Raw genomic sequence first — 27361 nt, forward strand, 5'->3', positions numbered from 1 at the left:
GAATTATTTTGTGTTGTTATCTCTTTTTTTTTTTTTTTTTAATTTGAGTGTTTTTTTATTGGAGAATCCGAATCAATTAAAAGCTAAAGTAATCTTTTACGATAGACAAATTTAATTTAGCGAGAGAATAATAAACACGGACAGTTTTGTAAAAAAAAAATCTCAATTTATATAAAAGGTAGATAGAGGCATTTAATTTATTTGTGCATGTTATTGAATTGAATAAGGTAAAGTGGCAGTTATAGTGGAAAATATAGTGGAACCTATTTGATATAATCATACTTATAAGTTAGTATAGTTATAGAGCCCTTGGGCATCTGCTTTAACTTTGCCGTTCACTTTTTTTTTTATACTCAAAATACACGACTTATAAAATCCCACAAGCAAAAATATCAGTACTCATTTCGTGTGTAAGACAAGTTCAAAAGGAAATTTTTTTCGACAATAAAATAATAACATGAAAATATAAGCCCATAAACGAGTACGTGTAGGAACATAAAAGAGAATCAAGAGGAATAAAAATTTAGTGATTAAGATATATTATTATTTAATAATATTTAATTAATGATAATTATATAAATAGTCTCTCACGTCCGGTTTTTCTAACTAACTACAATCATTATTTATTAGATATATGATATATCTAACAATTTGTTTGTACTATTAAAAATTTGATAGTCTATCATAAAAACCGAAGGGATGATAGTATTTTCACTTCGGCTTTTCCCCGTAATTTCGGTAAACTTCACAACTTTTCCTCTTTTAATCTTATCCCCTAAACCTTCTGTTTTTTCTAATTGCCACTTTTTCTCTAAACCGAAGGGATGATAGTATAATGAATCGGGACCCATCATCTTTAGTGAAATATGTAATCTATTTAATTGACTTTATATTATTTACTCTTATTTTGTCTAATAATTTACAAAATCCTACCACATTGTCTCCATGAACTAATATAAAAAATAATAAAGTGGGTCACTTCTCTCTGGTCACAAATTATCCAACTAATGACTCGAGCCTCAATTTATTGTCTGAAGCATAATTATTTATATTTATTTTATCAATTGAATTATGTTTTATTAACGATTAACTGCATGTTTGGTAGATTTGGGATAGTCTTGCTGTAAACCTTTCGGTTTTGATGATATACAGGGGATGAGAGTCCTACTTAGCCCTTCACCGTGAAGTTGTTCGATTAAAAATTAAAAAAAAAAAAAAAAAAAAACTAAAATGCATGTTTGGTAGACATGTAAAATTAACACAAGATAATTAATTAAGATGAACTTTAAGATAAAGATATTAACTCACTCTTTTAGTTGTTAAATGATCCAACTTTTTGAACTAATTTGCTTCGGGCCTCAGCAGGCCGAGATAGGCTTTGATGGCCTAACATGACCTTATTTTACATACCAGACAGCCAAATATCCATATAACTCATACCGTCATACATCTTGCCCTTACCTGGCTACCAAACAAGAAGAAAGCCAATGCTCACACGAGTATTGTTATTAATTTTAATTTTTTAAATAACATATCAACCATTTTACATTATTTAAATCCATGTCAATATGATAAACTAGTCTAAAAGATCAAGAAGAAATATTACAATATATGTTGGCAATAATTTCATCTTTAATTTGGCATGCATACTCAAAAGGTGACAGACAGTAGAAAAGTAAATGGACGACTAGAAGTAAACCACATATATGAAGCCATATCAAACAATAATTCACGTGCTTTACATGATCGAAAAAACAAATTGCATAGTACTATAATTTTCGTGCCTACTAGTCATGACTTATTCAAATGCTCACTACCAGAAAATATCTTTATTTTAGCACAAAGAAAAGGTCACAATTTGTTGTAAAACACAACAAAACACCATCAATATAGATGCACGAGTTGGGGTGTATGGTATGTACAGTGTAACCCGTGACGTGGTCCATATTTACCAAACTTAGATTTAATCAAACAGATGAGATGCCCCACAACCATATGACATATCACATGTAACTGTATGTCTATATCCTAATAAAAATGGACGACATAGTTTAAATCATTTCCAATAATAATATAGGCCACTCTAGCTCTATTTATTGTTCTACACCACTCAATCATATGAACATGACAATTACTTTCATATTAACCCAAAATACGCAAATTAAATCAATTGGCTTGATTTAATTAGTACTCCATCTGTGCACTAATAATAGTCACATTTTGTAGCCGATATCACTTTTAATGCAAAATTATTAAAATATAGTAAGAAAGAAAAAGATAAAGTAAAAGATAGAAATTGGAAAAGTGAATAAAGTAGGATAATAAATTAAGAAAAACTTTTCATATAAGAAAGAAACTAATTTTGGTGGAGCGGAATATAAAGATAAGGGGATTTTTTATGAATGGGGGGAGAGTGTATACTATTTAGAGCTACAATTTACAAATAACATCAAGTGAAAAAAATGTGTATGTGTGATCAAGCAGGATAATCAAAGGGAAGTGGAATGACGGTGGAGGGATCGTGTAGATCCGGGTGCATGAACCCATAATTCCTGAGCACTTGATTATCTGCAAATGCGAGCGCTTTTGTCATGGCATCAGAGCAGCTCTCACTTGAATACATGGGGTTGTGGTTCCCAGTGCAGGGCTGGCATCCGGTGAAATGCGTGACCAACGGCCTCCGCAAGCCCTCCTTCCCCTTAAGCTGCTCCTCCCACACCCTAGCGTACCCATCGCCCACCTTCTCCGCGTGCCTCCGTCTCAGCGCCCCCACATTCCTCTCCATCTCCGTGTACCTCGCTGTTATATTCTCGATAGTCGGGACGATTCCGAGCCAGTACCCTTGGAAATAGTACTCATCCTCCACGTAGATTTTTTCACCCCACTTCTCCTTCAGGTACAAGTAGATGAGGCCGGACTGATCATCGGACTCAGGGAACATCTTGTCCTCGAAGAAAGATCTTAGGGTTTGACCCCATTTGGCGTAGTCTGGAGACTGTGGGCCCATGCTGGCCCACACTTCAAGGAAGTCCAGGGCCCACTGGGAGTTGCGCAGGAGGAAAACTCCTGCGTTGATCCCTGTCCACGTGTGCTTCTCTCTGAGGAGGTGGGCCCAGCCGTGGACGACCATGTTGTGGCGGTGGTAGCGGGGGAGGGGCGGGAGGAAGTCCATGTCGGTGAAGGCGGCGTCGGAGTCGACCCACCAGATCCACTCGGCCTCCGGGTGGGCCAGCATGGCGGCGCGGACGGCGGCGGCCTTGGCCCAGAAGGAGAACATTTGCGGGTGGAGGAGGGCGTTGTTGTAGAAGATGTCGATGCCGTGGCGCCGGCAGTAGTCCACCTTGTTCTTGAACAGCTTCAGGAGGAGGTGGTCCCCGATGGGGTTCTTGCACGGCCCCGGCTGCGACCCGGTCACCATCACGATCCGGCTCGGGGCGAAGGAGGGGTGCTGCCTCAGCCACTCCCGCCTCTTCTCGTCCCACCCCTTCATCGGGGGCGACGACCCGAGGCTGTAGCTCAGGCTCGGGTCGTCATAGAAGTTTCGGCCCGGGGAGTCGTGGCGGCCGAGGTTGGTGTGGGATGTTTGGGAGGGAGTGGGGAGGATGGGGTTGAAGGAAGACCAGATGGTCCAGATGAACATGAACGCCACAAGAGCGCTGCCACTGAGACGGAACACGGCGGAAAGGAGAAGCGCCGCGTTGCTCCGCTTGGGCATTGCGTCCGGCGACACCATTTTTAATTTTAGTGGAATAGCAACCGGGAGTGGTGGCGGAGAGGGTCATTACCGAAAGGAATGGAGGTTATAAAAAGGCTAACCAAATAAATCCACGCTATTAATTATCCTAATTTCCTTTTTGACAAATTGTTATTTTGTATTTAAAAATATAAAATTATTTTTAAAAAAATAGGAGCCGAGTAAACGGAACTAGTAATAAATGAAAAATTGAAAACTATGGAATAAAAGAATAAGGTCTACAAAGGACACGTAAGTATACGACGCCGACAATTGTGTGATTTTTCCTTCTTTCCTATGATTCTCAATTTTGACCGCAGTACTTGCTTTTGGATCAAATTTTTGGATTAAGGCCCAAAGTTTTTAATTGGTGGCTACATTTGAACTATGATAAGTGACCACAACACCATAATGCCAACTAAGTGGGATCAAATGTTATAGTTTTCCACAGTTATACAGTCGCATCAATTTGATTTTATTCTCCAATCTTAGTACCCCTATTAATTTGCGTGAATCACGGATTTACCCAAAATTCTTTGTGCAACATATTGACTTCGAGATGTGATATGTTGATACTTATTAAGAATTCCACAATACTCAATTACGTCAAATATAAGTTATACTATCACTGAATGGCGTGTTTATGTATATAAATTCCATTACGAATTCATAAAGTACACAAGCTTTCCAATTTTATACTCATTCAATCAATTCTTATCTCTTTCATTGACGCAATAAAATATATTTTGGGTTCAGTAAATATGATATACTAAATAATACTAATCAAAAGCAAATAAATCATGAACATTTCTTAACATGGTACTATCACTTTCTAGCTAATATCTTTCTTAACTTAACACACTTAATTTTATCTCTTATTCATTTTTTCTATTAAAGCGACACTCTAAGTTCTATATTCAGAAAAGACATGTACTCTAAATTTTATTGCTAAAATATTAAATATAAGTACATTATTTATAATTAAATAATAAGATAAAATATAAATAAATCACATAAATTTTCTAGTTTCATAATTTAAAATAACGAAATTGCTTAATAAGTAGTATAAATCTTGAAATAATTTCACATTGCGTCTTCGAAATATATTAAATATAAGTACCTATTTATAGTGATGCGTCTCATATGAACTATAATCATCATTAGTTTGTCTCTCAGTATATTTATAGTGATGTGTTTAAACGATAATTATAATTAGTTTGTCTCTCTTGAAATGCAAAATTTAATATATAAAAAATACTAATAATTTCATTTTCTAGAATATGGAGTAGTTAAGTTAAACAAGTTTAATGTTTGAATTGCACGAAACGGTAGTATACACACTCTCAATTTTGGGTTGACGATGAAAATAAAATCTCGTATGCAATTGAAAACAACGACATCACAACAACAAACCCTTAATTTCATTTAAATATTAAAAATCGATTTGCCTTGTTTCTTCATTATAATAAGGAATTTTATTGCAAGAAATTATATATTGGAGTCATAAGCTCGTGGCGTTGAAATATATTTGGATAATCAAGTTTTATTAAGATGTTAGTATTTCATTAAATTAAAGTAAACTTCATAGTCATTATCACATGGTCCGTTTGGATAAAGTCGTATTTAATTTCTTTAAAATAAGCCGATGAAATATTTGTACAATCAAGCTTTGTTAAGATGTTATTTCATAAAATTAAAATAAACTTCATAGATTTAAGAAAGTGTAAAAAAGATGGAGTTCCATCCATTACGTCAAAACCGCGTATCTTCGGCTGTTTGGCATATATTTAGAGTTGCAAAATAAATCAGATATTAAATAAGTTTCAGATTTTTTTGGTTAATGTGATCTACGTTCTTGTAAAATAATTAGTAATCCTACTATGCATTATGCAAACACGGAAGACATAATCTTTTGTATTTTACAAGCATGTAAATAAAAAGACTCGAAGCAAATGTTGCAAGAAGCTCTCGTAGCTCAGTTGGTTAGAGCACCCGTTTAGTAAGCGGGAGGTCTTGAGTTCGACTCTCAACGAGAGCAACACCTGTTTTATTTTATTCTAATTTATTTTTATAGTATTGTACTCCCTCCGTCCCAGTTTATTTTTTGCAATCGTTTTGCAAAAATAATAATAAATAGGTAAAGTTGCAAGAGAGTAAAATAAGAGAAAAAATAATGCAGGTAAGGTATTTTCTCTATTATCTGAATTAATGGTGTTTTGTGTTGTAACGGTGAACGAATGTTGGTTTTTGTGTACACTAACAAGGTCGGCCAGCCACGAATAGAATGCACACCAAACCGGTCCGGTCCGGTCCAGTCCTCCTTCATCAATCTCCAATAATCTCCAAATCGGTTTCTCTCAATCAAGAATGATACTGAAAGATGAAAGAAAAAGTCATTTAATTTTAATAATAAACATATCATGTTGGTCTCGTTTTTAGCATAAGCCCACGAAGTCATTTTGTACATGTAATAATTCCGTTGATATATCAGTTGGAATTTCACCCATTTTATGAGACTAATGAGATTGCATATTTCTCAATATTCGTGATTTTTGTTTTTGCCGAATCATATAATTATTGGTTGGTGCTTCTACCGCACACTCTCTAAAAGTACTGAACCATTTTATGATGGAAAGGAAAGAATGTTTGTCAACATCGTCTTGATAATTAAACATAAATTGGTGGATATTTTTCGAAACGACAATTGCTTAATTCAAACATTTGAAACACTGCCCGAATTTAGAAAGAAAGAAGCTTGGCCTTAAAACAAGAAGAAAACATCAATTTCGACCTTAAATAAGTTAGTAGTTCACAAAGTGAAGATATTAATGCTATAATTGTTACATTTCACGTGCATATGTTAGTATCTGAAACATTGTTTGTAATTTACTCTAATTTTATGCATAAGAATTCTAACATTTAAAACTTATTGGACTTAACTAAAATAGCATTAATACAACATGGCGTTCAAGCATTTGCTCCAATTATTTTCTTCACAACATCAGCTTCACCACTGAATTAATTGACATATTTACCACCTAAAATTAATTATTTGAGTTTAATTTCCTCAACAATGGAGCTATTATGTTCGGCATTCCTGAGTGCACTTGGCAAATTCAGGTCAACAACATTGAGATAGATTGAATGAATGATGGTAAAGAAAGCAAGTGAAAGTAAGATGAGGGTTGGAGAGGACGAGATCGGTGAATGAATATAAGGATTAGTAATTCTGTCATGAACTAATTAACATTGTTAATTAATTACTTAATTACAGTTTTTGATGAGGTTATTATATTTTTTTATATGGGAAACATGATCCTCTTATTATGGAACTCTAATCTTATTTTTTCTGAGATATTGATTATTTTTTGCTACCACCATGTTTACGATTCTTGATTTTTTATCCTATGTTACAAATAGTAGTAAAAAATTTATAAAAATCTCGGACTTCCGATCAAAATGACAGAACATTTAATACGGTAAAAGAAAAAGAAATAACGCAAAGGAAAAGGACATAAGAAAGATAATTTTAAAATAATACTATCAGATTTAGTGCATGCAATGCATAACTGATTTTATACTAAAAAATAATATCGCACACGCTGCAAGTAGTTTGAAATGACAAGTCTGAAAAGGTGAAACTGTGGATGGACAAAAATGCCTATCTCACTATTAGGGGTATTCGGGTGAAATTTGCCATGAAAGTGCAAAATGACCGCCGTTGAAATCAAACTAATTACTGGAGATATTTTTAAAGACTAGGGACAACTGATGTAATAAACTCTTAGTTTAAGGATTGTTTTTGTAGTTCGCTCTTAAAGAAAATTCTATAGTACTTGATGATTTTGGAAAAATAAAAAAACAAAATATTGAGAAAAACATATAAACTACCTCAATCGATGTCATAAAGCTTGTGTACAAAAGAAATATCTCAGCTACATTGAGACGAAGAGAGTAGTACTAGCAAGTTGTCTAAAAAATGGCATGAACCCAAGATATGCAAATTATAGGAAAGGATTAGTTTGCATATTTGATTTGGGGCTACAATTCGAACATTACACATAGTGAAAAATTGGAGAGAAAAAGGTATATAATCAAGCAGGATAATTAAAGGGAAGTGGATTGAGTATGGAAGGATCATTTATGTATGGGCGCATGTATCCATAATTTTTGAGCACTTGATTATCCGCAAAGTTGAGCGCTTTGATCAAGTCATCAACGCAGCTCTTGCTAGAATATATGGGGTTGTTGTCCCCGCTACATGGCTGACATCCGGTGAAGTGCGTGACGAACGGCCTCCGCAAGCTCCCCTTTCCCTTAAGCTGCTCGTCCCACACCCTAGCGTACCCCTCGCTCACCTTCTCCGCGTGCCTCCGCCACTCTCCTCTCGATCTCCGTGTACCTGGCCGTCCGGAACGGTTACGGCCCAGTACCCCTGGAAATAGTACTCTTCCTCCACGTACATCTTTTCCCCCCACACTGATCATCACACACTGAGTACCTCTTGTCCTTGAAAAAGGCAGTTTGGATTTTCCCCCATTTCTGTGGGCCCATGCTGGCCCACACTTCGAGGAAGTCCAGGCCCCACTGGGAGTTGCGCAGGAGCGTTGATCCCCGTCCACGTGTGCTTCTCCCGACGACGTTGTCCCAGCCGTAGACGACCATGTTGTGACGGTCGTAGCGGCCGGACGAAGTCCATGTCGGTGAAGGCGGCGTCGGCGTCGACCCACCAGATCCACTCGGCTTCCGGGTGGGCCAGCATGGCGGCGCTCTTGGCCCAGAAGAAGAACATTTGCGGGTGGAGTTGTAGAAGATGTCGATGCCGTGGCGCCGGCAGTAGTCCACCTTGTTCTTGAACAGCCTCAGGAGGAGGTGGTCTCCGATGGGGCTCTTGCATGGCTCCGGCTGCGACCCGGTCACCATCAAGATCCGGGTCTGGGCTCCGGAGGCAAACGAGGGGTGCTGCTTCAGCCACTCTCGCCGCTTCTCGTCCCAACCCCTCAGCGGCGGCGACGACCCGAGGCTGTAGCTCAGCTTCGGGTCGTCGTAGAAGTTGCGCTCTGGGGAGGAGGCGGCGAGAGTGGGGGTGGGGGGAGTGACGTTGAAGGAAGAGCAGATTGTCCAGATGAACATGAACGCCAAGACAGAACGTGGACGCTATTGTGACCGGCGACACCATTTTTAAGTGGAGGGAAGAGTAGAATTAATGCTACAGTTAAATACAGAATCAATTCCAATTTTCGAATCTCTTTTCATTCCCCAATGCGTCATTCTTTTAACCCAACTCATCTCCAATCTTTTATCAACGGAGCTGACACTCAAGTTCTATAAAAAGAAATATACTATTGAAATAAATATAAATATCACTTCCAAGAGTTGTGATCAATGTCGAACCAATTTTAAAGACCGAACTAGCGATTAAATTAGGGCCATTAGATTTAGTTTTTCTGATGAGATGCGTTGCTGCGTAAATTATTTCCGGCCTTCATTACAAGCCCATTTTTACTTCATTGTATTAGGTTTATTTCTTCATTACGGTACGTAATACACTACAGTATGTTTTTACTTATTTCCAGTAGTTTTTGAAATGATTCAACACATGCTTCATTCGAATTCATTGATCTGGGTTTTTACTTTATTCACTTTAAAAAATGCAATTTATTTCAGTAGGTTTATTACTTTACTAAAAAACGTTATTACTTCATTGGACAAGGTTTTTACTTCATTCCAGTAGGATTTTTATATGCTTCTACACATACTTCATTCAAATAACATCATTCCATGTTCTTGTTGTCAGTGCCGTGGCGGCGGTGATAAAAAAGAGAACAGTACGCGACGGCGAAACCGTCTTTACGTACTGGAATGAAGTAATAATCATATTGGAATGAAGTAAAAACCAACTGGAATGAAGTAATATATTCTGAAATGAAGTTAAATCCTCCTAATATGTTAGTATAACTTATTTGCCTTGGGCTGAAGTAAAATAGGCTCGTGATGACTGCGAAAACAATTTATAAATTTGCACATTTCATCCTTAAAAATAAACTCGATTGATGTTATCGTTTGGTGTGCTTATTTAGTTTAAATTTATATTGTACTTATTATATTACCCTTATATTACCCTTGTAAATATGGAATAGTAACATGGAACCAGCCATTATTTACGCTAGGCAGGATTGGGCACATGGAAGGAAGTCAAGCAACCCACTATTTGCGTTGAACTAGTATTATTATTTTTTTACAAAAGTTAATTCAAAATTACTGGACTTTCCCTTTATACATAAAATTTTACCCTTCGTCCATAGAAGTACCGAACCATTTATAATGGAAAAGAAAGAATATTTGTTTATATCATCTTGATTGCTAAATATAAAAGAAGATATGGAAATAAAAGAAAGTAACTGAAATTAGTTGTGAGGTTGGTGGATATTTTTCGAAACGACAATTGCGTAATTCAAACTTTTTAAAGAATGCCCAAATTTAGAAAGAAAGAACAAAAATTGAAATTTATTTCTGGTTTAGAGCATAATAAAAGGCAACTCGTAATAGTAGTAACTGAAAGCCATTCACGACACTCACGAAAAATGCTTGAAATAGACCCAAGCAATTACATTTTTTTTTCCTTTTTAAATAAATTTAGCATGCATTTTATTTTCTTGAACATAGAAAGCCGATTATTTCTTCCATCTTTTTCTCAAAGCTAAAAAAATTAACTATATGAGCTTGGCCTTAAAATAAAACGATTCTGGTGAAAACAAGAAGATAACATCAATTTCGACCTAAAATAAGTACGTACTCACGAAGTGAAGATATTAATACTAGAATTGTTACATTTCACGTGCATATTTTAGTATACTTATGAAACATTGTTTACTCTAATTTATATGCATAAGAAGTATAAGATTTTAAATATATTAGACTTAACTAAAACAACATTAACACGACATGGCGTTCAAGCATTTTGCTCCAATTATTTTCTTCACAACATCAGCTTTACCACTGAATTGACATATTTACCACCTAAACTTACTCTAACAATTGGAGCTTAATTTCCTCAGCATCCTTGCAGGTCTCTCCACCTGAGATACACAAGTCCTGCACGATAATGCGTATAAGCTCCGGCTACAACAAGAACGTGGAAGAGCTGGTGGCTGTGGCCGGCAATGTCGAATTTCCCCGGCATCCATCTCTCTGGGATTCTCATTGCATATACCAGTGCTCCTATGCCGTAAAACAGTCCCATCAAAACTTCATATCCTGTAGTGTGGAGCGCCTCCGGCTGGTGCCAGAACAAGATTAGCTTGTGTAAGATGGGGGCTGCACCGGAGAAACCCATCCCAAAGAAGAGGGATGCTCGGAAGGTGCGGTACTCGGGGCTTTGGAACACTGGCAGAAGAGATGCCAGGATTGTGCCAATTCCCAGTAGAGTAATGAACCCCAGGTATAGATTGCAGAAGAAAGGATAGCACATGAAGGAGTAGTATACGGGCGGGTAGAAGGATGTCGAGATGAGAGCAGCAATCCCTGCATAGTCGAGCCGGAGCATTATGTATGCGACGCGTTCAGAGTGACAGGAGAGTAAGTGGCATGTGCTGCTGGCTAACAAGCAAAACATAGCCCCGCCCAAGAAAGCAAAGAATGGCCAACGGGTGATTGGCCTCACCAACAATGGAGCTATTATGTTCGCCACATCCTCTTTCATATGATGCTGAAAATAATCAAACCATGCAAATTATGTTAACGTTGGTGAGGCCAAAATTAGTACTATGTGAATTGTGGAGTCAAGCTAAGGTACTAAAGCAAAATTATAATGTTAAAATGTCATACTGCTATCTACTTCAAAGATTTAGATGAGGTTACTCATTTAGGGTTAGTCATTCGACACAATATTAAAGGGAAAAATCCAAACGTTGATATTTCAGTGCCACCCATTAAAAGGAAGTTATGATGTGCAAGGCTTAAGACAAGGAACCTGCTTGCGGCGATAATAGATTACTATCAAAGTATACAATCTGCTTAAACCTTAAGACAAGGTGATCATTAAACACCACTACACACTATATTAACGCTAGTTGCTGACCAGACAAGGATATCAAAATACAGTTTACTCGTCAATTTAGTTCAAATATAAACCACCCAATAGTTGCATACAGCTGAGCATCTGGCGACAACTTTGCATTTGAGGTTATGAACCATAAAATGGATTCTCAATTAGTTAGGCCCGTGAAGCCTTAAGTATGATGGTCAAGGATAAGGTAAACGAGTAAGCAAACCAGAAACACCACTATACAGAGGAAGTAGAGTACCAGAACACAAGTATCAGTGTGGTTGCTGTGAGTCAGATTCTCTGGTAAGCAGTTAGAGAGGAGTTCCACAATGTGCCAATTAGACAAGTATGGTGACAAGTTCATTGAAGGCAATGCAGTTTTCAGCTCCTCGCGAAGTCTCTGAAGATCGGGCATATGTGGCAAGGATGGGAGACAAGTAATAAGTTCTGCATGCAATTTCTGAAAATCGGCATTCCTAAGTGCACTTGGCAAATTCAGGTCAACAACATTCGGAACCTTCATAGCAGTGTAAATGGTTAGAGAGAGGAAAAGGAAGAAGCCAATCAAATGCCTGCACAGAGGAGAGAAATTGAATGAATGACAGGGAAGATTTCAAAAGATGTAACCATTATAAGAAAGTAAAAACGGCATCAAAACAACATTAACATAAGTCCAAAGCAATGACAACAATAAAAGAAGGGAAACAGAAAAAAACAAATGAGATATCCAGAAAATTAATATAACTATGTTTTTCCAACACAAATCCAATGCCCCACACACGTACTGACGTACTTGTGGTAGAATCTCTCTATCATGCTCTTTATTCTAAAAGCAGCATTTAATATGAAAATGCAAGGTCATCAAACAGTGTTGGACACAACACAGCATATTTTTGCTTTCAAAAGCCATTATGATTATCTTTTAACACTTCCATCTCCTATCCAGGTGACTTTTCAGGAATACACTGCATAAAGGGCATCCAAACATTGCAATATATGGTAGTGACCACACGGCCATAACAGGGATGAGTTTTGAAATTTGTCCTACTAACCACCAAAATCAATGTAGAAAGATGGTAGATGTGCATTAAGGCTACCTTTCAGCAGGCTTAGCTAAATACAACAATTCCTTTACCAATTAGAGCAATTGCATTTTTCTGTATGGTGCCTACCTCAGTCATTTGATGGTACTGGAATCAGTTTGAAGCATTACGTTCAGATGAAAACTGAATTGTTACTTATGAGAAATTTGGTTCCTTTTTCATAATAACTAGTAGTAGTATAAAAATTGTCTTGTGACAAACTAGATCTAGTGACACTTAGTCCTACCGAATAATGAGGAAAAACTTGAAGTTACCATCCATAAAACCAGGAGCTCTTTGCAACTTTCTCCTTCACTAAATATCTTTCGAGGCAAGAGAACATGAGGTTACATGGCATAGAAATAATTGACTTCAATAAGGTAAACACCTTATTGCATGGTTTTGTTGATAAAACTAGGAGCACGTATGGTAACAAACCGATCACCGAGAATATGATAGATTAGAACTGAACCAAACACTAAAAGCCCATCCCCTGCCTAAGATCTCGCTACAGAGAACTCCACGATCGATGAGCTAATATCACATGCCACTACATAGCTACATCCATTATCTTGGGGAGATCGCATTATCATGCAAGATACAGACACCTTAAAATATTCAGCTTGCACCAATTAATTTGTTCAACTCCTTTTTCTTCATAAACGATTATCTCAAATGAAATGCATCCCTATGATGACTCTGCTTATACAGAATAAAGAATAAAACAACACCTTTCCACAAACATCATATAAACATTGAAGACATCAATAATAAAAACTCTTACGTCCAAACGTTGAGGGTCTCATTGTGAATGGAGAACACGCTGAGCAAGGCCTGCTTCAGAGGCCATTCAGCTCTGTAATGAGCAAGGATATACTCATTATCCTTCAAATATCCAGGCAGCGCATGGTACTCCACCAGCTGATATTTCACCTTCTTCCACAATTTCTTCCCTTTCCCTTCTCCTGACGAAGAACGCGATACCAAATTCTCATCCGATCCATCGCACGATCTCACCGCACTACGATTCGCCTCATTCTTACCCATTCTCTGCACAAAAATCACCAAATTTCAATCCAGTTTAACAGAAATTCGGCAAATTTGTCGATCAACAACAACAAGGATTACCTAAGCTGCAAAATTGCGCGAGTATGGGGCTGGATTGATGTTTGTTTTTAAATCTGGGCGGATCTGACGAGAAATTAGCGAGCGGAGAAGGTTAGGAATCAAACTAGTGGGCGAAGTAATCAATGATTTAACAGAAATCTGGTAATCAACAAATTGAATTGGGGATTTAGCATTTATGGATGCCGAATAATGAATAATGCTGTTTTCGAATCGAATGAAATAATGCGCAAATGCAAAATTGATTCTCTGCGTTTACAATTTGATTGATATTTTTGTCTAACCGCCACCAAATCCAATCCCTCACACATTGACAAATATAAACACATGCCGTAGCTACTCACGTTTAGTAGAAAGACACAAATTTACAAGTCTTTTTTAATTTCATAATTAAATTTACAATTAGTATATGAAATCGGTTAATCATATATATTCAATAAATAAAAAATGAAAGTCCAACAAATAAAATATTGTCTTTACTTTACAATCAACATCACATCCATACCGTTTTCTTAGTTATATCAACGCGAATAAAAATTTCATGGTCCTTCAACACAATGGTGACATGATGATTTGGTGTGCCTCATCAATAACTCTATGATAATTGGAAATGAAAAGGATCCACATACCACATCACTTAGACATAAATTTGGCAACCTTATATCTAAATTGAAGATATTCATTTAATCATTTTATGGAAAGTGTAATAAATTAAATATAAAATTTATACCATTAAAATTATAAATTGACGTAATATACTAGTACAATTTATATATGCATGTTGATATCATAATATAATAATATTATACAAATAAACGTAATTGTTTTAGTTTTTATATATATAAAAAAAATTATATTATTATGAATAAGATCTTTTTTAATTGTTTTAGTATTTATATATATAAGAAAAATTCATATAAATAAAAATTATGACTGTACGTTATATTTTGTTACCATAATTTTTGTTATATTTATTAGCATGTACTGCATCCGTTCCTTCATAGTTGAGTCATTTTTCCATTTCGGAAAGTTCCCTCATAGTTGAGTCGTTTTCATTTATAGTAGTAATTTTTTCCTCTCTCTTACTTTACTTTCTCTTACTTTATTCTCTATACTTTATTCACTTTTTACTTTATTCTCTCTACCTTTTTCTCTTTCTTACATTTTTATCTATTTATTTAACACACTCAACATTCATTTCTTAAACTCCGTATCGAAAAGTTCTGCCTCAACTATGAGGGAATGGAGGGAGTAAAAATCAAGAATTTTTAATACAAGAAAATAAAAATGAAATATAAATATAATTTGAAAATATTATTATTTTATAAAAGAGATGTCTTGTAGTAGTATATTAGTACTATTATAATTTTTCATTAGATTTATAAGCATGTAAAAAAATCAATTAATTTCTAACACAAGAAAATAAAAATTAAAAAATGAAATATTAATATAATCTGAAAATATTAGAATTATTTTATAAAAGGGATGTCTTGTATATTAGTATTATTTTATTATGAGATGAATATGTATAAATTGTACTAGTATATTAACGTCAACTCATTTTTCATATAAGTATAATTTCTATATTAAATATTAAATGGATGTCTTTAATTTAGATATAAGGTTGCCAAATTTATGTCCAAGTGATGTGGCATGTGGATCCCTTTCATTTCCAATTGTCAAAAAGTTATTGGTGAGGCACACCAAATCATCATGCCACCATGGTGTGGAAGGACCATGAAATATTTACTCATATCAACGCGATGTGAAGGTGTGTTGTTGAATATAGATTTCGGTTCAACAATAGATAGCAAGACGCGAAATAAAATGTGAGAGGCTACATTCTACTAATTCACATCGCTCTTATTCTATTCTATTATAAAAAATCAATATAAAAAAGTGGAATTCATATTTTACTAATTTTTTCAACCACTATTCTTTACATTTCTTAAAACTTATACCCATATCATATATGACTCTTATTGTAGAACGAAAGAAGTAGTATATCTTATCATATTTTATTACTACCTCCGTCACACAACAAAAGTCACATTTTGTCATTTTAGTTCGTCCCACAATAAGAATCACATTTTACTTTACCATAAATGGTAAATAGGTCTCACATTCCACTAACCCACTTCACTCACGTTCTATTATAACACCAATATAAAAAAGATGATCACATGTCCCACTGACTATCCAACCCGCTAATCTTTACATTTATTAAAATCTATGCCCACACAAAAGGTGACTCTTAATGTGGGACTTGTACAATATAATAAATAAATCTACCTTTTGTATTTATATACTTCATCCGTTCTATAAAAATATATGCACTTTCCATTTTCGTCCGTCCTACAAATATCGTGCACTCCATTTTAGGAAACTTTTAAGTATCAATTTAATAATATATCTCACAATATCCACTAACACTACTTAATTATCATTCTCCTCATCTCTCTTACTTTATGTAACACCCCGACTTTTTCGTCCTTTTTATTTGTTCTTGAAAGAACGTCGTTTGTGCATTTGAAAATTTTTTTCCCGCCTTTGTTTCTTTTGTCGAGAGAATGATTTTACAATTAAGGCTTATACAATCATTCTTTTGCATGTCCAATTATTTTTCTTAAGGAAGTCCACTTATTCTTTTTAGCCCCAATTCATCGTAATTATTTTCTGCAAATTAACTTATCCTAAATCTGCCTTATATTTCACAAATCTGTTTCCACAAAATCAGCCCCCTCTAAATATATGGAACAGAATTAAGATTATATATACTATACACGTCATCCTCAATCCCACGATCTCTCTCCTCTTTTTAATTTCCGAGGAACTGTGTCTTCTACTATTCTCTGCAGTTACAAGCGTTACTCTCCCCTCCTGCACTATCAGAATTTTCATTTACACCATGTTCCAAACAACAGTTTCATATCCCATTCTATACACATCCTAATCTGCTCCATAGTTCACAAATTGAGAGGAAACATCCGAGTGAAAGCAGAGAATTCTGTGAGTCTAAAATCGGCAAGGAGGATTCTCAGTTGCATTTCAATTTACAAGCCCAACATGTTCGGGAATCTGAACTGGCGCTGACTGCGTGCGACGATGCGGGGCTGAACGGCGAGCTGGGACAGCAGCGATTGCGACAGGAGACCGGTCAGCGGCGGCGGTTTCCGGCGTGAACAGCAGCAGCTCCTGCTGCGTATGACATTGGCGGTGGTGGTGCTGTGTTTTGCCGGTGACAACAGGTGAAGATGAAGGGAGATGTCGGTTGGGGGAGCAGCAACGTCGGCATCCGGTGTGCGAATGGCAGCGGCGGCGAGATCTGCTGGACACCGGCGACGAAAGAGGCAGCAGCTCCTGCTGCGTCTCGACATGGGCGGCAGCGGATCTGTGTTGAGACAGTAGCGACGGCGGTGTCGCAGCGAAGGGCTGGCGGATCAAAAAGAGAGGATGCGAGGCGGCGGAAGTGCAGCGTGGGTGGACGAAGGCGGCTGAATTGAGGTGATGTGCGGAGAGAGAAACGGCTGGAGAGAGAGATTTGGGCGAGAGAGAAAGGGCAACAGATGTGTTTCAAATGAGAAGAAGGGATTTCAAATCCCATTTGGTATTTCACGTAAGGAGGCGGATTGGAGTTAATTTGGTTGAGCCAAATTAATTAAATGAAGATTGGGCCGGAGTACACTAAATCAATGGGTGACTTCACGCACGCTTTTCGAGAACGGAATGGAACACAAGTTAAGGCTCTAAACTGTCGAGGTGGGCTTTCGAATTAAACTTTTACTGTGGGCTTTCGAACTAAAGTTTTCAAGAGCTTTCGATTTAATATATATACCGGTTTGAGCATCATTTTATGTGACTGCAATTATTTAAATTCCAAGCATGATGTGAAATTTGTGATTAAAGTGAGAGTATTGAAAGTGATGTTATGTGATAATATGTGTTGATTTATTGAGTGATATTGTGATTTGCTCGACTTGTTGATATGATGTGAGATGATGCTCGACCTTGACAGAAAAATGATTTATGTTTCAAATAAGTTTTATGAGAAAAATGAAGTTCGCAAAGGGTATGTCATGCCATGTTTTTGTTTTGAGAAATGCCTATCTGTTTGTTTAGCAAGGGAGTTGTCCCTACTAGACCTATTGAAATCGAGTTCGGGTCTGACTAGGGAGTGAGTCCCTACTCAGACTAGTGTACACCATTGGGGATCGTGAGCCGTCTTTTGGGTCGGCCGATCTGGTGATCGAGTTTGCGGCCACATTCTCGTTTCACATGTTGATGTTGTTGATGTTGAGATTGTTGAGATGATGAGGTTGATGATTGCTTAGTGGGGAGTGAGTCCCTACTATGAGTTTAATCGAATTCGGGTCCTAGTAAGGGTGCGTCCCTACTTGGACTAGTGTACACGATGAGGACTGTGAGTCATCGAATGGGTTGGCCGGTTTTCGTGCTCGTGGAAAGTGGCCTCCTTACACGGCACTCTAAAGAACAGATATGGCAGTTTCTTAAATAACTCAAGGAAAAATGGTTGTGTTTTGAAATGATGAGGAAAAGGATTTGAGGATGAGATGAAAGTTTGTGCTTGAAATGATTTTAGTGTCTCGGGCATTTTTAAAGTTAAACCCCGAGGTCACTCAATGGCGGCATGACATAACTGTTTTATAAAATTGTTTTGGCATTTGTTCACTGAGTACATCAAGTACTCAGCCCTGCATTTGTTTTCCCTATGTGCAGGTTGAGCGGCGACGAGTGCGGCGGATGTTGAGCATAAAAGTGAAGAATGTTTATCAAATGTTCAGAATATGTTGTGTCTTCATACATAGCGGTATTCTACTCTCAAAATGCTTCCGCTGAGTTGTTGTCTTTCTTTTGAGTTCTTGTATTGTTGAGATAATATTCTTTTGAGTTGTTGATTGTTGAGATACTCTGATTTGATTGGTGCTATTCCCATTTATATCGAGCTTCGGTCGAGTTTTGTTGTTTTCCCCTTTCTTCCCCGCTTCTTTAACCCACCCCTAGTCGCGATTCACCGTGTTTTCTATCCTTAGAAAATGCGGGCGTGACACTTTATCATACCATTCTCATTATTTCTCTTACTTTACTAATTTTGTCTTAATTCTTGTGTCATATCCATTGCTCATATTTTTTTTAAGACGGAAGGAGTAATATATAAAATTAAGGATATCAATAATAATTTTTGAGATACTATAAATAACTAAACTATATAAACACAATAAATTATTGTATCAATAATAATGCTAATTGTCATTATTTTTCAATCCATTCTATCGAATCGAGTACCTTTACAACAGATAGCAAAGACAATAACAAATCAAATGTCGAAGACAAACATTTATTATGATATCAACTTGTTCTTCGTATCCATCGCTTCCGGGTGTTGGGATCTCGGACAGTTATTCAGGCATTGTCGGATGCAAAGCCCTATGTTTTGAGCATCAAAACAACTATCGCTGCAGTCACGAACACATTGTCGGTGAGCATCTGTTTCTGCATCTGCGGCACACAGGATCACAGCCATAATCACTACAACCACTAACATTACTTTCACCTTCATTTTTCTCTCTATATTTTCTTCAGTTATGTCACTATTTATAGAAATTTTTATTCATTTCATTCAATTTTGTAACGCGTTTGAGGATTGGATTTAGAATGTTATTTAATGCTGGCTGACTTTTAATTATTGGAAATTTAATTAAATTAATACATATGGCAATTAATAGGCAATCTGTTATTCTGGCTAAATTTAGAATAGGAGTTAATATGACAGTTTGGGAAATCATATATGGACGTTACAGGCTTACAGCAAGCGACAAGGGCAGAGTGAGGAATTTGTAGAGGGGGGCAAATTTTTAAGAATTTGTTGATGGATATTTAGTGAGAAATTAGAAAAAAAAAAAATTATAACAATATACTCTTCCATTCCATAATAGTTGAATTATCTGGGCATTCCATAGTAATAGAGTCATTACATTTTTTAGTAAAAAATAATTCCCCCATTCCATAATAGTGGAGTCATTTTGCACTTTGGTACGTTCAATAGTAGTTGAATCGTTTCTCATTTTACAACTCTCTCCGTCCACCATTTAAAGAGTCATTTTGCCATTTTGGTTTGTCCATGATTTATAGAACCATTTACTTCCACTTTTAGTATGTGGAACCCACATTCCACCAACTTTTTACATTCACAATCTTATACTAATACAATAATACTCCCTTTGTCCCAACTAAGTTGAGTCGTATTCCTTTTTGGGATGTCCCAATAACGTTGAGTCATTTTCCTTTTTGACTAAAAATATAACATTCAATCACTCATAGGCCATGTTTGGTTGGCGGAAAAGTAAAGTTGGCAAGGAAAATGATTCCTGGGAAAATGAATCCCGAAAATATGATTCCTAGTAACTTTATTTTCCTGTGTTTGGACAATATCGAGATTTTAAATTTATATTTAATTTAAACACCAAACTAAAAATATACTTATTATTTTTTACTTATAAAAAATAATAATATTGTAAAAATTTTAATAAATTTTTAATTATAAATAATAATTATTATTATATTTATTATTATGATGGATTGTTTAAATAGGATTATCCATCATAATATATGCTAATACAATTATAATTATAGTTACATGGAGTATTATACTCATTTATTACAATAATAAATATAATAATTGTTATACTATAATTATAATATTTACAGATGTTATAATTGAATAAATTTTATAAATTAAAATTGCACTATTACTTTATTGATTAACTATTGACTTATAAAATATAATAATCATTTTTTTATTATATAATTTATATTATATAATTATATTTTAATTATTAATTATTAATAATTATTAATTACTATTATGAATTATTAATATAATTATAATTATGATAATTTTAAATATAGTTGTTTATTATAGAGAAATTAAGTATGATTTATAATTTTAAAATATTTTTAAAATGTTATAATTAATAATAATAATAATAATAATAATAATAATAATAATAATAATAATAATAATAATAATAACAAAATTATAGTACTATATTGCTTAAATATGTAAGAATCCTAAAACTGGGAAAAAGAATACTTAAGAAAAGTTAGGATTCAGAATCCTGGAAAGTTGTACTAACTTTCCTTGTTCTCGTATTCTGATTACTTTCCCAGTTTGATTAAAAACCGAAACAAACATATGAATTTGAAATTTAAGGAATCAGGTTACTTTCCCAAGCAAAATCCTGGCAACCAAACATGGTAGTACTTTATTTCATCATCTACTTTACTCTCTCTTTATTTCTCTTTCCTATTTTATTTACTTTCACTTAATCTATTTAATACAATTTCTTAATATCCATGCCCAAAAGTTTTGTTCCAACTTAATTGGGACGAAGAGAGTACTACTATTCTATTACATTTACTGCAAACAATTATCTAGATCTACGTTAATTATAAAGAAAGACTGGTTTAAAGTATATAAGAAAAATAGAGCCTGAAAAGAAAAAAGAAAGCTTAACACTAGAAGATTTCAACCGTTATAAATACCAGCACCATGGACATGTTAGTGTCATTCGAGAGAAGCTGATAACAAAGAAGAAAACTTGCCTGCATAATTATATAGATTAATTTGATATATATGAATTATGATCAAGCAATCAGAATGTTCTCTCTTTCTTTTCTTAGGTTTAAGAGAATTGACCAGGATTCACTAATTATCTGTGATATATAACTTGAAATATTGAAGAAATATTTTTGAAGATAAATCATTGGCACTATTAAACTTTGTTTTCAGTTTCTTCAGCAGTACTTATATTACTAGTATTAATTGTAGTATCAAATTACATTTCCATTCATATGGAATATGAAATTATGCTTTATATTTTACACTGCTACAATCGTCTGAACACACATCCAAGCATTCTTCAAAATGTGGACCATTTGTCAAACAATAGTAATATATGTTACTCACAACACCTGTAAATGCAACAAAATAAATTAAAATTTTAAATTGTTTTGATATTATTTTTTTTACCTGAGGCAAACATTATGCACTAAGAATTGACACATCCGTTTGCGCATGGGAAATTCACCTCCATTTGATTTGATACTAAATGTAAATGACATTTTTTCAAGCATTTATTTATGCATGAAGGCCTTTTAAAAAAGGCACATTTTAAGTTGCATTTCCATTTACATAGATTACTCTTATTTTCAGAATAATCTGCACCAACCCCTACGATAAGAATCACCATCACCATAATCCCTACAAATCTTGAAATCATTTTTGTTTTCTATGTCTATGTTTACTAATTTGTGAACGAATGAATTTTTCACTCCCTATCATGGTGTTTATATACATTAGTGTTATCACCCGTGTAATGCATGAGACAAAAGATTTCTAATAATGAGGATATATTCACAATTAAATATATTAAATAAAATATATATAGTAAATAAGTATAAAAAATATATTTACAGCTAGGAATATAAACTAATTAAAATAAGCATAATTAACATTTAATTATGCTTATTTTAATTTGTTTCATGATAGAATAAGATATACTAAAAAAAGGAAAATATACTACAAATAAGATATACTACAATAAAATATACTACGAATAAGATATACTACAAATAAAGGATAATATACTACAAATAGAGAAAAAATATATACAAATAAGATATACTACAAAAAAGAAAAATATACTACAAATAAGACATACTACAAATAAAGGAAAATATACTACAAACTATCTTATTTGTACTCTCTCCGTCCCATAATAGATGACATATTTGGGGATTGACAAGAGATTTTAGGTGAAGTTGTTTTGTGTGTTAGGTCATAGGTGGAGAGACAAGATAGTATATTTATATTGACGTGAGAGAGAATTTTTTCTAAAAAAGGAAATGTGATATCTTTTGTGGGACAAACTAAAAAGGAAAGTGTGACATCTATTATGGGACATAGGAGTAGTATATTTTCCTTTATTTGTAGTATATCTGATGTTTGATATCTTATTTGTAGTATATTTTCCTTTATTTGTAGTATATATCCTATTCATAGTATATTTTAATTACAATTATATTTATTTTAATTACTGTTGGAGATCAAGAAAGTATACAACACACGATGATGTTTACGTGGTTCGGTTTTTAAAACCTACGTCCACAGGAAACTATATGAGGATCTTTTATTCACAAACACAAGATGAAGAGGATTACGACATGAATTACAAAAATGGAATGAAGAACAACCCACACTCTCAATGTAATCACAAGATTTGATCTCTAGTGTTTCACTCTTCCTGTCTCTCTTTTGTTTTCCTGTTTCTGTATGAACTAATTACCCAACAAAACCGCATGTCACTCCCTTTTATACCAACTGCCCCAGTTAGTTATAACTAACTCCACATGCAGCTCATATATCAAGTTGTGGCTGGCGCGCGTGCACCAACGCTTCAGCTGAACCGAGCCTGATCCAAGCCAAGTCTCATGACCACGAACCTAACAATTATAATTATACTTATTTTTCTACACCGTCTAGTCAACACTTCCTTCTCCCAGTGTATCATGCTTATTTTAATTACTAGTTTATTTTCTTAGCTGTAAATATTATTTTTTTACTTATTTACTATACATATTTTATTTAATATATTTAATTGTGAATATATCCTCATTATTGGAAAATCTTTTGTCCCATGCATAACACGGGTGATGACACTAGTGTATATAAACACCATGATAGGGAGTGAAAAATTCATTCATTCACAAATTAGTAAACATAGACATAGAAAACAAAAATGAGTTCAAAATATGTAGGGATTATGGTGATGGTGATTCTTATCGTAGGGGTTGGTGCAGATTATTCTGAAAATAAGAGTAATCTATGTAAATGGAAATGCAACTTAAAATGTGTCTTTTTTTAAAAGGCCTTCATGCATAAATAAATGCTTGGAAAAATGTCATTTAGTATCAAATCAAATGGAGGTGGATTTCCCATGCGCAAAAGGATGTGTCAATTCTTAGTGCATAATGTTTGCCTCAGGTAAAAAATAATAATATATCCAAATAAAAATAATTTGAGATTTTAATTTATTTTATTGCATTTACATGTGTTGTAGGTACTATTGTTTGACAGATGGTCCACATTTTGAAGAATGCTTGGATATGTGTTCAGACGATTGTAGCAGTGTAAAAACTAAAGCATAATTCCATATTCCATATGAATGGAAATGTAATTTGATACTATAATTAATACTAGTAATATAAGTACTGCTGAAGAAATAAAGTTCAACAGTGTCAATGATTTAACTTCAAAATATTTCTTCAATATTTCAAGTTACAACTTGAAAGAAAAGAAAGAGAGAACATTCTGATTAATGGTTGCTTGATCATTATTCATATATATCGAATTAGTGAATCTAGTTAGACAAATAAAAATCCACAGTTGGCCAAATTAAGGTTTATGAGTGAACAAATAAAATCCTTTTAGACTATTCAAAATTCACACGTATTTATCAAGAATATTCTCTTGTAAGTGTTTTTTTTTTTGCGTGATCTTGATGGTGAAAAGTATATAGGCTCCATATAGTGACGGATCCAGAAATTTAAACAAGCCGGTGCTAAAATATTACTCGCTCCACCCCCTATTAATTGTCCACTTTGGTTTCGACACAGATTTTAAGAAATATAAAGGAAAGTGGATTAAAAAGTTAGTGAAATATGAGTCTCACTTTTATTTATTAGTTTTATAATAAAAAGTGAATGAAATAAGTTAGTGAATGCGAGACCTACTTACCATTTATGGTAAAGTGAAAGTGGACAATTAACGAGGGCGACGGACGAAAATGACAAAAGTGGACAATTAATGGAGGACGTGGGGAGTATCAAAATATTAATACTTTTAAAATATTCCATTTTACATATAAAATCTTTACAAAATTAAAACAAACCACAATAAAATATTTCCTCATATGACACCATCCCAAAACTTTAGGACACGTTTTGGTAACAACAAATTTTTTAATATTATCATTCAATATAAAATTATAAAATTTATAATTTATTTTATTGTATTTATTTAGTGAAAATTTTCCCTCCAAGGATCGTAATTAATATTCAACATAAGGCAATTTATATAACAAATAGAAAATGAAAGAAAATGCCACCTAATAATACACGTAATAAATACATAAATTGATGTTATGAATTATTAAATTAACGCATAGATACATGGATTGGAATTTAGGAATTGGTAGTATAAAACTGTAGCAATTAATGAAAAAAAAAAGAAATAAATAAATGGCTTAGAGTTAGAGAACTGTAGACGCCTAGTCTATTAAATATTATTGGGCTCTGGGCCTTTTAGTTTTTTATTATTAAGTTCACCAATCAAATTTAAAACTCAAACTGCTCATCTTCTTCTTCATTTAATTTCTGCAACAGCTTCTTCAACCTGAGCGTGGCGCCCTTATAAGGTTGTAATCTCCGGTAGTCTTAGCAGTCTGGCTCCGGCCAAGCCCCCGCTGGAGCGGTGGCTTGGCCTGAGCTGGATCCGTCACTGTCCATATACAAATAAAAAAAATTCAAAAATAAGAAAATGGTATAAATTAAAATACTACACTAGTATTAAATATTTATCGAATTTAACTATAAAAATGACAACTAAAATGGTAGTTAATAGTTATTAATAAAGTTATTGTGGTAATGTTTTAAAACCTATTAGACTAAAGAAAAAATAACTGCTAATTTTATTAAACCAATACATTATGACAATTTAATTTTGAAAGTAAAGTAATGCTTACCAACACATGAAGGCGTCAATACAATTTTACAGGATTGAATTAATAGAAAAGGACCAAAATAATCCCAAATTCTATGAGATAATTAAGAGGGTAATAAAATGGAAAAAAATAATCTACATGATAGGTTAACTTTATTTATTATAAGATAAGTAGCAGAGTTTCAGATGTCTACGAAATAATTTATATATAAATTTAATGGTGAGGAAGTTGTTTTTTTTGGAGAGCACCATACAAGGGCAACTCAATAACCAACACTCTCTTTAATATTACCATTTTCTTTCTTTCTTTCTTTCTTTCTTTTTACTTTTTGTTTTCCGTATGAATTCATCTTCTTTTCTGAAAGTAATGACATCCATTGGATTCACTCGTATTACTCTAGAAACTTTCTATCATAATAATCAAAATATACAACAACAGAAAATTGGTGAATTTATGTTGCTTGGTCATTTTGGACATGCTTAACTCTTGAATGCTATTGTGATTAGAAACATAAATTAAATTATTTAGTGAAGGGAATTCAATGTGTGGTATAGTGATATGCGACTTGTTCATCCTTAATCAAATAGTCAGGGAATTAACTCGATAGTGTAGCAATTTTAAATATTTGCAGTTGCCCTATTCTTCGAATTACCTACAAATCAGCCTGCTGAATGCCATTGGATACCCTTGATCTAATGAACAAAAAAAAGTTAGTAAAGGCATATTTTAGTTACATATAACCCCTAATTTTAACATACCCAAAAAATTTCCATTGAATATATATGAAGAAATTAAAATCAATGCCTTTGTTAAAATCCTCTTACTTTATCAATTTTTGTGTTGTTTTAAAAGTTTTTACATTTAGTGGATGGAGTGATATCATGGACTTCGAATATTTCTAAGCCATGTGACTAATCGTTATAAGTATTTATGTGAAAATGAGGTTACCTTTACAAAAAGACGACAAATAAAATTCACATGTTGCATTGAACTTGTGACCCAAATATATATAAATCCAACTTGGTCCATTGTAATTCCAGTTTCTCTGAGAGTAATTTGTTCTTTAATTTTGACAAGCACTAATCGTTTCTTGTACTTGTACTTGTACTACACCTATAGATTGATGATGTTTATTTTGTTTCCTAATGTTTTTTTTTTTTTAAAAAAGCTTAATTCGTATAGATTGATGATGTTTATTTTGTTTCCTAATGTTTTTTTTTTAAAAAAAAGCTTAATTCGTATAGATTGATGATGTTTATTTTATAATGTCTCCTAATGTCTTTTATAACAAAATTTATAAAAAAAAAAAAAAAAAAAAAAAACAAAACAAAACAAAAACTTAATTCGTATGGGAAGTCTACCAATAAATATTAGTGTTATCTTCGGGTCACAATTTCTACCGTTGTAAAATTGCTCACTTCTTTGATAGTATCATATACTAGTATGAGTTTTGAATCACACCTCTTAAGAAATGGTTGTGGAATTTGATTATAAAAAATGGACCACGTTTATATTTGTTTTTATTTAAGTACTTTTTAGTACATATTCTTAATCACAGTATATGTTACATGAG

At 34.1% G+C, this 27361-nt stretch overlaps 1 protein-coding gene, 1 non-coding gene and 2 pseudogenes across 2 annotated transcripts; 1 reads left to right on the forward strand and 3 right to left on the reverse strand.

Moving 5' to 3' along the window:
- Positions 1-2305: 2305 nt before the first annotated feature.
- LOC148930657 (putative glycosyltransferase 7 pseudogene) lies at positions 2306-3876 on the reverse strand (annotated as a pseudogene).
- Positions 3877-5697: 1821 nt separating this feature from the next.
- On the forward strand, positions 5698-5771 carry TRNAT-AGU (transfer RNA threonine (anticodon AGU)). The gene has a single exon. It is a non-coding gene; the product is annotated as a tRNA-Thr (tRNA).
- A 1903-nt stretch (positions 5772-7674) lies between these two features.
- Positions 7675-9004, reverse strand: LOC125209908 (putative glycosyltransferase 7 pseudogene; annotated as a pseudogene).
- Positions 9005-10629: 1625 nt separating this feature from the next.
- On the reverse strand, positions 10630-14295 carry LOC125211299 (heptahelical transmembrane protein 4-like). Its single transcript, XM_048111031.2, has 4 exons — positions 13991-14295; positions 13647-13912; positions 12040-12352; positions 10630-11441 (listed from the first exon to the last, which is right to left on the reverse strand). The coding sequence occupies exons 2-4, from the start codon at positions 13907-13909 to the stop codon at positions 10788-10790; spliced, it is 1230 nt and encodes a 409-aa protein (XP_047966988.1). The 5' UTR covers positions 13910-13912; positions 13991-14295; the 3' UTR covers positions 10630-10787.
- Positions 14296-27361: the final 13066 nt, after the last annotated feature.

The sequence above is a fragment of the Salvia hispanica genome, chromosome 3, assembly GCF_029641045.1.
Source record: "Salvia hispanica isolate PSC_SH4W2 chromosome 3, Shi_PSC_v1, whole genome shotgun sequence".
In the NCBI taxonomy this organism is placed as follows: domain Eukaryota; kingdom Viridiplantae; phylum Streptophyta; class Magnoliopsida; order Lamiales; family Lamiaceae; genus Salvia; species Salvia hispanica.

Excerpts from the sequence above, each read along its gene's own strand:
- LOC125211299 (XM_048111031.2), bottom strand. The coding sequence starts at position 13,909 with ATGGGTAAGAATGAGGCGAATCGTAGTGCGGTGAGATCGTGCGATGGA. Across the intron at positions 12,353-13,646 it reads GAGACCCTCAACGTTTGGAC|GCATTTGATTGGCTTCTTCC; the intron begins GTAAGAGTTTTT and ends TCCTCTGTGCAG. Across the intron at positions 11,442-12,039 it reads ACACTGATACTTGTGTTCTG|CATCATATGAAAGAGGATGT; the intron begins GTACTCTACTTC and ends GATTATTTTCAG.